Below are 15658 nucleotides of genomic sequence, written 5' to 3'. Positions count from 1 at the left end.
TAACCAAGCAAGTAAAAGATCTGTACAATAAGAACTTCAAGACACTGAGGAAAGAAATTGAAGAAGACCTCAGAAGATGGAAAGATCTTCCATGCTCATGGATTGGCAGGATTAATATAGTAAAAATGGCCATTTTACCAAAAGCAATCTACAGATTCAATGCAATCCCCATCAAAATACCAATCCAATTCTTCAAAGAGTTAGACAGAACAATTTGCAAATTCATCTGGAATAACAAAAAACCCAGGATAGCTAAAGCTATCCTCAACAATAAAAGGACTTCAGGGGGAATCACTATCCCTGAACTCAAGCAGTATTACAGAGCAATAGTGATAAAAACTGCATGGTATTGGTACAGAGACAGACAGATAGACCAATGGAATAGAATTGAAGACCCAGAAATGAACCCACACACCTATGGTCACTTGATTTTTGACAAAGGAGCCAAAACCATCCAATGGAAAAAAGATAGCATTTTCAGCAAATGGTGCTGGTTCAACTGGAGGGCAACATGTAGAAGAATGCAGATCGATCCATGCTTATCACCCTGTACAAAGCTTAAGTCCAAGTGGATCAAGGACCTCCACATCAAACCAGACACACTCAAACTAATAGAAGAAAAACTAGGGAAGCATCTGGAACACATGGGCACTGGAAAAAATTTCCTGAACAAAACACCAATGGCTTATGCTCTAAGATCAAGAATCGACAAATGGGATCTCATAAAACTGCAAAGCTTCTGTAAGGCAAAGGACACTGTGGTTAGGACAAAACGGCAACCAACAGATTGGGAAAAGATCTTTACCAATCCTACAACAGATAGAGGCCTTATATCCAAAATATACAAAGAACTCAAGAAGTTAGACCGCAGGGAAACAAATAACCCTATTAAAAAATGGGGTTCAGAGCTAAACAAAGAATTCACAGCTGAGGAATGCCGAATGGCTGAGAAACACCTAAAGAAATGTTCAACATCTTTAGTCATAAGGGAAATGCAAATCAAAACAACCCTGAGATTTCACCTCACACTAGTGCGATTGGCTAAGATCAAAAACTCAGGTGACAGCAGATGCTGGCGAGGATGTGGAGAAAGAGGAACACTCCTCCATTGTTGGTGGGATTGCAAACTGGTAAAACCATTCTGGAAATCAGTCTGGAGGTTCCTCAGAAAATTGGACATTGAACTGCCTGAGGATCCAGCTATACCTCTCTTGGGCATATACCCAAAAGATGCCTCAACATATAAAAGAGACACGTGCTCCACTATGTTCATCGCAGCCTTATTTATAATAGCCAGAAAATGGAAAGAACCCAGATGCCCTTCAACAGAGGAATGGATACAGAAAATGTGGTACATCTACACAATGGAATATTACTCAGCTATCAAAAACAACGAGTTTATGAAATTCATAGGCAAATGGTTGGAACTGGAAAATATCATCCTGAGTGAGCTAACCCAATCACAGAAAGACATACATGGTATGCACTCATTGATAAGTGGCTATTAGCCCAAATGCTTGAATTACCCTAGATCCCTAGAACAAACGAAACTCAAGATGGATGATCAAAATGTGAATGCTTCACTCCTTCTTTAAATGAGGAAAAAGAATACCCTTGGCAGGGAAGGGAGAGGCAAAGATTAAAACAGAGACTGAAGGAACACCCATTCAGAGCCTGCCCCAGATGTGGCCCATACATATACAGCCACCCAATTAGACAAGATGGATGAAGCAAAGAAGTGCAGACCGACAGGAGCCGGATGTAGATCGCTCCTGAGAGACACAGCCAGAATACAGCAAATACAGAGGCGAATGCCAGCAGCAAACCACTGAACTGAGAATAGGTCCCCTATTGAAGGAATCAGAGAAAGAACTGGAAGAGCTTGAAGGGGCTCGAGACCCCAAAAGTACAACAATGCCAAGCAACCAGAGCTTCCAGGGACTAAGCCACTACCTAAAGACTATACATGGACTGACCCTGGACTCTGACCCCATAGGTAGCAATGAATATCCTAGTAAGAGCACCAGTGGAAGGGGAAGCCCTGGGTCCTGCTAAGACTGAACCCCCAGTGAACTAGTCTATGGGGGGAGGGCGGCAATGGGGGGAGGGTTGGGAGGGGAACACCCATAAGGAAGGGGAGGGGGTAGGGGGATGTTTGCCCGGAAACCGGGAAAGGGAATAACACTCGAAATGTATATAAGAAATACTCAAGTTAATAAAAAAAAAAAAAAATAAGAAAATAAGAAATACGTTAATAAAGAAAAAAAAAGGGGTGGGGGGGGAATATTCATAGGAGGGGATATGGAAGCAAAGTTTAGAGCAGAGACTCAAGGAACAGCCATTCAGAGCCTGCCCCACATGTGGTCCATATATATATATGCAGCCACCAAAACTAGATAAGATTGATGAAGCTAAAAAATGCATGCTAAAATGGACCGGATATAGATCTCTCCGGAGAGACACATCCAGAGTATGTCCAATACAGAGGTCAATGCTGGCAGCAAACCACCCAAGTCAGAATAGGACCTCCTTGGGGGTAATTAGAAGAAGGATTGAAAGAGTTGAAGTAGCTTGCAAACCCATAAAAACAACAGTGCCAACTAACCAGAGCTTCCAGGGACTAAACCACTACTGAAAGACTATACATGGACTGACCCAGGGCTCCAACTGCATATGTAGCAGAGAATAACCTTGTTGGGGCACCAGTGGAAGGGGAATCCCTTGGTCTTGCCAAGGTTGAACCTCCAGTGCAGGGGAATATGGGGGAGGGCAATAAGGGTGATATTGCCCTATGAGGGAGGGGGAGGAGAGGGAATAGGGGCTTATGGATAGGAAACTGGGAAGGGGAATAACATTTGAAATATAAGTAAAGAAATATATAATAAAAAATTAAAAAACAAACAAACAACAACAACAACAAAAAAACAACAACAACAAAAAAAAACAAAACAAAAAACAACGCACCCAGAGATGGGCAGATGTCTGTGAGATTAAGGCTAGTCTGGTCTGCATAGTGAATTTCAGGCTACCCAGAGCTATGTAGTAAGATCTTACCTGGAAAATTTTCAAAGTACCAGCAAAGGATCATGTTGCCCCTGTAGCAGAGTGTTTGCTTAGCATGTAGAAGTACATGAAACACTCTAGGGGCTACACACACACACACACACACACACACACACACACACACGTATGTATGTATGTATGTATGTATGTACGTACATAACTAGCCCTCTCATGGCAGTTTTCCGTTTATTTTATAAGTAAGGGAACTGGTTTTTGACTACTTTATTGAAGCTGTTTAAGTAAGAATTGGTAGGCTCTAGAGTTGAGGGCTCAGACAGTCTGACTCCAGTTAAGAGTACCTTAAAGTCACTATGGCCAATATCTGGTTACAGGTAAGTACCTTACAGACTGACTTGGCTCTCTGCAGTATATCTATCCTCTGCAGAATACTCCTTTTAGCAAGTAAGTCCTGAGACAACAGCAATTGATTATCATTACTTTAAGTCTATAAACTTCTTTGAAAAGACCCTACACAGAACTGCAGTCTTGTTCGCCTTCTAACTTGATGGATTCCATCTCTGTTCTGTCTTCTCAAGGTTCCACACAGATACCATGCTGAAGTACAGGAGATATTTCTACCCTACTTAGAACCATAGATATGTGAAATATTTACCTGTGAAATTAAGATTATTTCTCAAAAGCATAAGGAAGATCTAATAAACAGATGGAATTTTTACCTGATACAAACTTTAAGTGAGAAAGTTTAAAAAAAAAATGAACAGGTTGAGCATAGTTTTCCTGAAATACTTGAGATTGCTTGTAAACATTTAAGTTCACTGATGTTTACAAATACCTTATGAATATAGTCAGAAGGTCATTTTTATATAACTATAGTTTGTATTTAGATAAAATGTAGAATTGCCTACTTTATAGTTCACAGTCAACAAGTTTCAGACTTTGAGGGCATGTCTTTATCTGTTCAGCCATCTTGCCAGTTCAACCTTCAAATGTTAAAATATGGGGAAATATACATATACAGCCACCCAATTAGATAAGATGGATGAAGCAAAGAAGTGCAGACCGACAGGAGCCGGATGTAGATCTCTCCTGAGAGACACAGCCAGAATACAGCAAATACAGAGGTGAATGCCAGCAGCAAACCACTGAACTGAGAATAGGACCCCCGTTGAAGGAATCAGAGAAAGAACTGGAAGAGCTTGAAGGGGCTCGAGACCCCATATGAACAATAATGCCAAGCAACCAGAGCTTCCAGGGACTAAGCCACTACCTAAAGACTATACATGGACTGACCCTGGACTCTGACCCCATAGGTAGCAATGAATATCCTAGTAAGAACACCAGTGGAAGGGGAAGCCCTGGGTCCTGCTAAGACTGAACCCCCCAGTGAACTAGACTTTTGGGGGGAGGGCGGTAATGGGGGGAGGGTGGGGAGGGGAACACCCATAACGAAGGGGAAGGGGAGGGATTGGGGGATGTTTGCCCGGAAAAGGGAATAACATTCGAAATGTAAATAAGGAATACTCAAGTTAATAAAAAAAAAAAAAAAAACAAACAAACAAAACTAATAATTAAAAAAAAAAATCTGGGGAAATGGTTCTTGCCACACAAGCACAATAGGAGCAATAGGAGAAAACACCGGACATAACCTTTGGCTGGTTTGATGTGGAGAGAGAAACATACCTGTAGTAGCTGAGATGTAGGTAGATACACTCTCCAATTGGCATTGGGTTCCAAAGTGCCAATTTTGATGGAGGAAAGTGGAAAGGTACCATCTTGCTTGAAGGAAACCTTTAACAAACAAACAAACAATTAAAATACAAAGAAAAGCAAAAAAGTATACATTTTATAAGAAAGTTAATTCTCTTTGCCAAGTATTCCAAGTCCTAGGAGGCCAAGACTAGGAATTCCAGGCCAGCAAAAAAAAAAAAAAAGTTAAGGGGTTATGACAAAAAAAAAAAAAAGACCACCAATGCTTTCCTGAAGTTATGGTGAGTATTGAATACACATGTAAATGTTTTTAAATTACCTCTAATTCACTGTTAAGTGTTCAATGCTGTCTTTTTTCCCCCTCATTTTCCACAGTCCATAGTTCCTTTAAAGATTATCAATGAGCTGGAGACGGCTCAGTGGTTAAGAGCACTGACTGCTCTTCCAGAGGTCCTGAGTTCAATTCCCAACAACCACATGGTGGCTCACAACCATCTGTAATGGGATCTGATGCCCTCTTCTGGTGTGTCTGAAGACAGCTACAGTGTATATATAATAGATAAGTAAATCTTAAAAAAAAAAAAAAGATTAATTAACAATAATACTTTGGGTTTATTTCCTTAGCACAATAGTCATGGGGCCAGGCATGGTGGCACACATCTTTAATCCCAGCACTTGGGAGGTAAAAGGAAGCAGGTCTGAGTCTGAAGCCGATCTTGTCTACATAGTGAGTTTCAGGACAGCCAGGGCTATGCAAAGAGACCCTGTCTCAAAACAAACAAATTAAAAAAAGAAAAACCTACAGCAGTATGATCCAACAGATGGGTCAAGATTAAAGTATAAGAAATATGATAGCCTCCCTGGGCCATGTTTCCTATTGTCTTCATTAAAACATCTGGCACAAGACAGAGAATATAAATGCTCCCCATGGGCATAACTGTAGTTTAGAAGGAAAACAACCCATATGCCAGCATCAGTTGTCCTTCTCTAGGGGCAAATGATGGTCCAAAGGCCTAACTTAGCAAAGCCAGGTGCACAGGGCCTCCACAGGATCAGACGCTAAGAAAAGCAGGGACAGGTGGCCAGCTCCTCCCCTACTTCAGGAAACATGGAGAATCTTGGGGAGGCCAATGTGAGATGATTACCACCAAGGACTCAGTGCCTAGAAGGAACTCCAAAACCGTTCCATTCCTCGAGGGTGGCACTGCGCAATCTTGTAATTTGCAGCCTCGGCTCAGGTAATTTCCTATCAGCACAAACACCTATATCATGAAGTGTGAGAGGAAAGGGGGCAGGTACTTACTAAGTGCCTACACATGCCCACGCTTTTCGTCTAATATGCCTTCCCCGTAATCAATTAGAAAGTGATCACCATGCTCCTCATACAGTGAGGGCATAGCGGATGAACTGGACAGAGGGAGCAGGAGATTGCTTGTTCTCAAGACGGTGTCCTTTCTTCTCTCCCAGTATTCCTTCTCAAGCTAATGTGCATAGCTGTCAAAAAACACGGCATGAAAATATTTTGAAGCTAGGCACGGGATCAGTCCCAAGCTGCAGAGGCTGAGGAAGGAGTATTTAAATGAAAGTTTTAAGATCGGCCTCAGCAACATGGCAAGAACTCCACCTCCAATAACTAAAAAAACAGCCAGGCACAATGGCCCGTGCCTATTATCCTAGCCACTGGGAGGGTGAGGCAGAAGAAATGAGGGAGTGAGTGTGAAGCCAGTCAGGACTCCATAGCTTTTGACTCAAAAAACGAAAACAGGGCCTGGAAAGAGAGATAGCTCCGTGATTAAGCGTACTTGCTGCTCTAGCAGAGGACCCAGATTTATCTCCTGGAACTCACAGGCAACTCACAACCAACTATAGCTCCAATTCCAAGGGATCAGACACTTTCTTCTGGCCTTCTTGGGCACCAGAAATATATAAAAATATATATATATATATGCATATATAATATAATATACATTTATTTTATATTATATTATATATATATGTTACTAATACATATAGGCAAAACATTCATATACATAATCAAATATCTAAATATATACACTCAAAAAAATAAAATTTCTGTACCTGGTATTCATCTGGAACTGCAGGCTGGAGGAACTACAGGCTCTATATTTGGTGAGTGATTTATTCACTCTGTAATCCTCAGTACCTTACAGAAATAAAGAAATATTGTTAAACATAGAAAGACATTGTATAGCAAATGAAGACCATTCTTAACCATATAGTAACAAAATAATTAGCAAAATTAAGTTGCTTATATGAAAACTAACTACAGATTAATAAGATTAAATGCATGTGAATCTCAGGATATAGCATCCTTGCCTACTCTGTGTAAGGCCCTACTATGTTCAATGTCCAATACAGAGAAAAATAAAAGAGATGTTAATAGATTTTGATTGCTTTTATACTCCAGGGTCATTCTACCTATAAAGTAACCTTAATATTTAATTTAGCAACAAGTATACCTATTCATTAAAGGAAGCACACATGCTTCCCACAAATCTTTTTCCTTCCACCTTTTATTTTGTAAATACAAGGTTTTGTGGCACAGAACTTTAATCCCAGCACTCCAGAAGCAGAGGCAGGCGATGAATCTCTGAGTTTGAGGCCAACCTGATCAACACAGTGATTTCAGCCAGGGTTATGTAGAGAGACCCTGTCTTAAAAACAAACGAAAACGAAAGAGTGAATGCTGACCTGTAGACAAGGACTATACAGCCTGTACTTTGCTTCATTAGTACTGAATGAGCCTATGCAATTGGAAATTAGCGCTATGGACTGGAAACTAAAGGTGTACAAAACAGTAGTGAGAACACCCAGTAAGTGTGACTGTGGATCCAAACCAAAACCACAGATTATTTCATAAGTCAGTTTGTAGGGACAGAGACCTTCCCATCTATTGTCACAAGAGTGAGCTTGTTGACAAATATGTTTATTATAGTTGTTTATAAAATTGTATCATAAATTTTCCTGTTTGGGCTTTCTGGGGATCATGAGGCTTGCCCCCTAAGTGCTGGGATACAGGTGTGCACTACCAAGCCCAGCCAGCATTTATTGAACTTTTTAGGTCTTAATATTTTACCTTCTGTGCATTGTTTCGATTTTAGCAACAAGTTATTATCTGAGGTAGATGAGGTTTAGTACTTGCTGTTGCAGGGCTAGTGATTCGATTCCCTGAATGCAAGGTGGAAACAAAGAACAGAATCTGGAAAGTTGTCCTTTGACCTCCACATGCACACAGTGGAACAGACTTCTGCTCTCATATACACATCACTCACAGAGCACAACAGCAATAAAAACAATAGATAAAAATCCAGGACCAGTAAGATGGCTCAGAGGATAAAAATGCTTGCTGCCAAAACTAACGACCTGAGTTTGATTCCTAGGACCTACTCGGGGAAGGAGAACCAACTCCTGAAAGTTATCCTCAGACCTCTACACGTGCACTGTAGCATGCATGTGCACATGCGCACACATAAACACACAATACAGTTTAAACTCTAAAAATGAATCATCTGACTCAAGATAAAGGATTACTAACAAAGGAGTAAGTCATTTAGAAGGGACCTTTTCTATATAGTCCAAGACTAGAACTATTTGGGAGAATGAAGTTCTACTGGATATAACCTTTGAGGATCAACTAAAAATTCTCCCAGAGACATGGGACTTCTTGAAATTCGGGCTCTTTAGCACTTGGTCGTCATGGTATCAGTAATCACACTGATAACTCTACCTCCACAAAGTATGCAAAGTTTTCCTCACCAACAGGAGTATTTTTTTTTCTTTTTTCTTTTTTTCGGAGCTGGGGACCAAACCCAGGGCCTTGCACTTGCTAGGCAAGCGCTCTACCACTGAGCTAAATCCCCAACCCCAGGAGTATTTTTAAATACCCTGTCTCTCCTTTAATGCATTAAGTCTTTCTCACTTGAAAACCACAAATTGAGATTTGATAACTAGTTTATCTTGACAATATTACATAAAACTAATGGGGGTCAAAGCTATACAAACATATACCTAACAAAAAAACTCTCCTCAGGTAATGTCTTCATTGTGAAGCAAACAGGGACCAGCAAGTCACCTCTTCTCCCTCTTACACATATTAAGTTCTTTCCGCCCTTCCACTTTAGCTGACCTCCTCAGCCCTGCTGGACACAAATGTGACTATGAACAAGTTGTTCCCCCCTCTTAGAAAGGCAATGGCTTTTCTTCATATACAAATAAAAACCCTTCACTGCAAACATAACCCCTGGTCACTCATCCTGCAGCCCTAACTCAACTATCTGCAGTCACTGGTAGGACTGCACAGGCTGTCCTCCTTTTCCTTTGGATTTCCTACTAAATCCTATCGTCCAGTATCCAGCTCGAAAGTGCAATCTCTCACGGTGACATTACTGTCTTTGTTCAGACACAGTACGTTCACGCCTCACTTTTGACATAGGTCTACTTCCTGTAGATCACCGACTACGAACACTTAATAGATTCCTTACACAGCTTGGGCCAGATAGAAAGAATGCAGGAACGAGGATCAAGGTTTCAGTCTCCAAGAAATTCCTACAGTGAAATCAATCTGAGGCACGTCACGATGTAAACGTCTTCCCCATTCTTCCACAAACAACAAGCAATGTTCTGAGGTCCGCCTTCTTTCTCCCCTGGCTGCCCTGTGGTCCCACCGGCTAACTGGACTTTACAGGCCGCTTGTTACTCACTGTGCTTCCCGGGCCCGGAGGGCGCCTCGGGGAACCAGGAGCACGAAGATCCACCCGCGCTATTGTCACGGCCGCCGCCAAGCTAGGGTTTTGGTTGTTGGGCCCGTTTGTTGGGCACGCAGAAGGCTCCAAGTAGCGTCTCAGATAACTGCGGCCCCGCCTCTGGGACGTTGGGGTCGCGGGAACCGAGGCGGTAAGCGCCGGCAGGAGGAAAACGAAGGGCGCGCCGCGCCTGCTGATTGGCCGGAAGCCCGGCCAGTCCCGCTGCAGGGGCGGTACTAAGAGTGTCACACAACGACTCAGCTGCATACTGCTGTGACAACCAATCGGAGCCCGGCCTGGGATTAGCGCTCGCCCAATCCCAAGGTTTTTTAGAGAACCGAGGGCGCCGCCGCAGCTCGGTGTGTCACTACTCTGAGGATTTAAACCTTCATTTCGTCAACCGTTAAGTTCCGGTTTGGCTGGAGTTAGCAAAACGCATGCGCAGTGGGAAAAACAAAAAAACAAAAAAACCCAACCCGGCTAACTAGCCGGAAGTGCTTCACCTACTGATAGTCGTCTGACTGCTGGGATCGTTTCAGCCGACTTTGGTGGTTCTCCCTTGTAATTCGTGCGCACTCCCTAGGCAGGTGCTGAGACAGGAGGCTCGCCGCGAGTTGGAGACAAGCTGGAATTGTTTAGAAACCTTTTCTCAAAAAGACTAGAGTCGGGTGTGGTTGTGCACCGCCTTAGTCCCAACTTTGAAGAGGTGGGTGGAGGCAGAGAGGTCTGCCGTTCTAGGTCTTCTCAGCTACGTAGAAAATCACAGAGCAACTTGGTCTATATGAGACCCTGTCTCGGGGGTAAAAAGTTTTCAAGCCCTTGAGTGATCAGAGCTAGAGGAGATTAGTTTTGTTTTTGTTTCTTAAGTAGGATCTTATCAATCTTGGGAACATTTTTTTCTCGTTAAACAGAAAACAGTGACCATTTATACTTATTTCCGGTACTATTATTGGGAATAGTTGTAGTGTGTGATTTGTGTGCTTGTGTAGCCAGAGGTCCGTGTTGGATATCTTTGAGATGATTAGGTATTCGTTGTAATAAAAAAAAAAGACTTTTAAAAATTAAAAAGGAAGCACATCTATAATGTTAAGGGAAGGTAGCAAACGTGTTCTTAACGATTAGTTCCTGTTACATTAAACTTTGTGTATTTTTAAAAAGGCAGGTAAAAATCTAAATGCATTAAAGCCTAGTTAGTAATGTATCAATGTTGGGTTAAGAGAAACAAATTACATACTTATATAAGATGTTAAAAATAAGGGGAAGTGAGTGGGAGGTGCTGTGTCTTCATTTATTTCTGTATATCCGAGACTGTTCTGGGAGTATTTACACAATAAGTAAATACTTTAACAGGTAAGATCTGGGGCTGTAGAGATAGCTCAGTGGTTAAGAGCACTTGCTGATCTTTCCTATGATCTTGGTTGCCAGCATCCTGATTGAATAGATCACAGTTGTCTTCTGGCCTCCTTGGGCACACCCATCCCCTTGCGCCACACACACCTATTAATAAATCTTTAAATAAAAGGTTATGAAACCCAGTACTGGTGGTGGTGCACACTGTTAATCCCACCAGTGGAGAGGTAGAGGATCTCTGAGTTCAATGCCAGCTTGGTCTACAGAGCCAAGGCTGCCTTGGAGATCCCTGTCTTAAAACAAAACAAAAAAGGAAAAGCAAGAGCAAACAAAGGAAAACCTGAAGTGTATATTAACGTTTGAACAACTAAAACAGCATGAGAACTCAAATGTCAGCAAATTGTGAGTTAAAACGTTTTTCTGACACTGGACTTCTAAGCAGAATGTATATGTAATGTTATGCATAAATGTTTGTTTTGAGACAGGGTCTCATATAGTCTAGGTTGATCTTGAACTACGTAGGTAAGGATGACCCAGATCTTCCTACCTCTGTCCTTCAAGAGTTGGGATTATAGGCATGGGCCCCCACACCTGGTTTTTGCCATCCTGGGGCTTGAACCCACAGCCATTGTGCATGTTGTATAAGCATCCTGCCAGCTAAGTTACATCCCCGCTCCAGTGCAGAAATACTTTCTACCAAATGGCAAACAAGACTGCCCTGAAGACAGCCGGCTGTTCATTTTTACTTAGTTTCTCAGTATTGGGATTGGCATGCTAAGTAAGTGCTCTGTTACTGAGCTACATCCTCAGCGCCCCCAACTCCTTCTTTTTTTAAAGTATGTGTGTACACTGTAGCTGTCCTTAGACACACCAGAAGAGGGCATCGGATCCCATTACAGATGGTTGTGAGCCACCATGTGGTTACTGGTATTGAACTCAGGACCTTTGAAGGAGCAGTCAGTGCTCTTAACCGCTGAGCCATCTCTCCAGCCCCAAACCCTTTTTTGTCTTCTGAGTCAAGGTCTTGGAAAAGTCCTTAGGCTGGCCAGGAACTTGCAGTCTCACCCCATCCTCCTGAGTAACTAGGGTTACAGGCATATTCCGTCCTGCCTAACTGGCCCACCTATAGATTCTTTACTGCCACTGCACAACACTCCACAGAGAGCTTTTCTCCAGCATGACTGCACAGAGAACTTGCACTATTTCTGGGGGGATACCATTTAAGATGAGCCTTAGAGAATACCAGAGGACTTGGCTTATCTAGGTCATATGGGTAGGCATTTCCCCTATGGCTCAGCAGAAAGCTTATATTGATGCAAAACAAGGCCTGTGATTGGTGGAACTAGAAATACTGCTGTGACTCGTGCAAATACAATTCTTCATTTGCATGCGACATCCACACAGTGAATAGCTATATAACCAAGCTATTATCTCATGTTTTAAATCAGGTGGGAAGTACTCTTCTGTGCTGCCCCCTAGTGTTGCAACATGAGGCTCAATAAAAGGCTTCTGAAAAATGAAAACTTTAATGGCTTTATTTTAAAATTAGAAAGACGGCTCATTTTAAAGAAAGCTTGTATTTTCATGTATCTTTAAATATTTTCTTTGAGTAATACTGTAGTGGAACAAGCCCCAAGTGTGTCCTCTAGTCCCTCTGAAGTTAATTTTCCTCATCTACATATTGAACACTGCCATGAATGAGTGTGTGTGTTTGTTAAAAGGCTGTCAACTATTGCTATGCTAGGTATTCTATAGTTAACATCACTAATAAAGGAGCAACATGATCCCATATTTGAAGAGATTAAAGAACTGATTTGTGAAGTCAGAGAAGGCTAAAGTATAATGAAATAAGAGCTGCAAATGCTACCTGGGACCTGTTACACACTGAGCTTTGTGTTAAATGGCAGGGGAAGTTTAAATGGTGTGGCAAGCATAAAACAAGGAAGGTATTGTTTTACAGGCTAGGTAATAAGAGGCAATTATCCAAACCCAATATGAATTATTGGTAGATTGCCTGCTAGGTTAAATAGACTGACTTCATACTGTGCTGTTCTTTGATTCTTGTATATATATATATATATATATATATATATATATATATATATATATATATATTGTATATCAAGACACTGAAGTTTCTATGGCTTCTGACCTTTACAGAGAAAGACTGCTAGCAGTCTTGCTCTAATTTGTTTCACAGAGAACCATTTCAACTGTATCATATTTTTTTAAAAAGAAATATTATTTGGGGTCATGTGTATAGTTTAGTGGTACAGTATATAATGTATTACAATTACAAAATGTGCAAGTATACTAAATTATATAATTATATAAATATATATTTAGTATTATATATTATACATATATGTGTTATATAAATATATAATATAAATAAAGCCAATTATAGAGGGAAAAATTCATCCACAATTCTATATCCTAATTGCTGTAGAGTAGCCGTGTCCCAGTGACTGTGTGTTCAAGTTGGAAACAGTTTTTTGAGCAGGATCTCACTATGTAGCCCTGCTGATCTGAAAGTCACAGGTATCTGCCTGCCTCTTCATCCTAAGTGCTGACATGAAGGCTCGAAATCTTACCTTCCAGTGGGACGGTAGAAAGTGGGTGACTGGATGAGCGGATCATGAACAACAGTGCTCCTGCGTAGGAGTCCTGCTCATGGACGAGGTCCCCAGAGCACTTTCTTCTTCCTTTCCACCCTTGATGTCATGTGAACATGGAAGCTGGCCCTCACCTGATACTAAATTGGCCAGTACCTTTATATTAGGTCTCATCATTTCATACCTACAGTAAATTTTGTTATTTAAAGTCTACCCAGTCTGTGGTATTCTGTTATACTGGCCCAAGTGGAAAAAGACACTAACGTCAATTAGTTTTGGAGAATGGAGTTTTCTTTCTTCTTCTTCTTTTCCTTCTCCTCCTCCTCCTTTTTTCTTTTCTTTTTCTTTTTTCTTTCTTCCTTTTTTATTTTTTATTTTGAGACAGGGTCTATGTTGCCCTAGCTGTTGTGAAACACTGTGTAGATCAGGCTGACACAAAGAGATCCTTCTCGGGGCTGGGATTAAAAGCATGTGCCACCATGCCTGGCTTGGATTTTTTTTTTTTATTAACTTGAGAATTTCTTATTTACATTTTGAGTGTTATTCCCTTTCCCTGTTTCCAGGCAAACATCCCCCTAATCCCTCCCCCTCCCCATCCTCCCCCCATTGCTGCCCTCCCCCCAACAATCTAGTTCACTGGGGGTTCAGTCTTAGCAGGACCCAGGGCTTCCCCTTCCACTGGTGCTCTTACTAAGATATTCATTGCTACCTATGAGGTCAGAGTCCAGGGTCAGTCCATGTATAGTCTTTAGGTAGTGGCTTAGTCCCTGGAAGCTCTAGTTGCTTGGCATTGTTGTTCATAAGGGGTCTCGAGCCCCTTCGAGCTCTTCCAGTTCTTTCTCTGATTCCTTCAACAGGGGTCCTATTCTCAGTTCAGTGGTTTGCTGCTGGCATTCGCCTCTGTATTTGCTGTATTCTGGCTGTGTCTCTCAGGAGAGATCTACATCCGGCTCTTTGGCTTGGATTTTTTTCCCTCCTTATTCTCTTTTTATCCTGTCATAGTTAGCTTCACCTGTTAACATAAAACTAGTCACCTGCAGAGAGGGAAACTCATTAATTTTCCAGATCAGTTTGGCCAGAGGCCATGTCTCTGTGGGATTTTATTAATTCCTATTGATATAGGAGGGCCCAGGCCACTGTGGGTAGCACCATCCCTAGGCAGGTGAGCTGGGTTGGAAGGTAGCTGAGCAAGTCAATAAGCAGTGTTCATAAGAAGCATTCCTCATCCACTCTGCTCTAGATTTGTTTAGAGTCCTTCCTCCAACTTCACTTGATCATGGATGTAAGGATGTATCCTGTAGGGCTGGAGAGATGGCTGAGTGGTTAAGAGCACTGACTGCTCTTCCAGAGGTCTTCAATTCCCAGCAACCACATGGTGGCTCACAACCATCTGTAAAGAGATCCAATGCCCTCTTCTGGTGTGTCTGAAGACAGCTACAGTGTACTTATATCTAATAAATGAATAAATCTTAAAAAAAAAAAAAGGATGTATCCTGTAAGCCCTGAAGTCCTCTGTCTGTTTGTGTGTCTGTCTGTCTATCAGGGTCTAACTATGTTTTCCTGGCTGGCATGAAACTTATAGATATGCACTTGCCTCTGCTTTCTTGCAAGGAAGGCTTGTGCCACCACATTTAATCCTTTCCTCCCCAAGTTGCTTTTGGTTCTGACATTTATCACAGCAATAGAGAAGCAAACTAGGACAGGTATTGGTTCCAAGTGGTCAGCCTTAAACATGCATATCTGTAACATGGTCTTCATGATTAGACCAGGCAAGTCTTCAGTGTTATATCTGATGGTATCTGTGAGAATTAAAGGGCGATTGCTATCAGGAACTAGGAAGTTAGAATCCATTGTTTTTCTTCTTTTGTGTTCTCTTACCCACTGTTCTAAAATTTCCAAACACCTAACTTTCACCTTTTGGTTATGACTTCTGAGATAAGTTTTACTCCTACTTTTAGGGGAAAAAAATACTTGTGCTTTAGAGATGACTCTGTGGGCCAACACCTGCTACCAAGCCAAAGGACTTAAGTTGATCCCAGATGTTGGGAGGAGAGAGATGACTCCTATAAGTTGTCCTGTGATATACCTGTGACACGAGCTCTCATATACACACACTGTAATAAAAAAAAAGCAACTTCTATATTGCTCTTTTAAAATATTTTATAGGCAGAGTCCTTTTGGCTTGGCCTGATCTCTTCA

General features: G+C 41.6%; 1 protein-coding gene across 4 annotated transcripts in view; it reads right to left on the bottom strand.

The window, feature by feature from the left end:
- Positions 1-9680, bottom strand: part of Stil (STIL, centriolar assembly protein) — a 46184-nt gene extending 36504 nt beyond the window's left edge. For 2 of the 4 annotated variants that reach the window (XM_087549220.1, XM_087549218.1), the window contains exons 1-3: positions 9234-9616; positions 6811-6895; positions 4705-4812 (exon numbers count right to left, since the gene is read on the bottom strand). Coding sequence is in view for 2 of the 4 variants with exons in the window: in XM_087549218.1 (XP_087405344.1) it covers positions 4705-4812; positions 6811-6821 (119 nt within the window). In the remaining 2 variants the exon portion in view is untranslated. 4 annotated transcript variants of the gene reach the window in all.
- Between the last annotated feature and the right edge of the window lie 5978 nt (positions 9681-15658).

The sequence above is a fragment of the Rattus norvegicus genome, chromosome 5 (assembly GCF_021556685.1).
Source record: "Rattus norvegicus strain SHRSP/BbbUtx chromosome 5, alternate assembly SHRSP_T2T, whole genome shotgun sequence".
Taxonomy (NCBI): Eukaryota; Metazoa; Chordata; class Mammalia; order Rodentia; family Muridae; genus Rattus; species Rattus norvegicus.
This window is presented reverse-complemented; position numbering and strand designations above follow the sequence as displayed.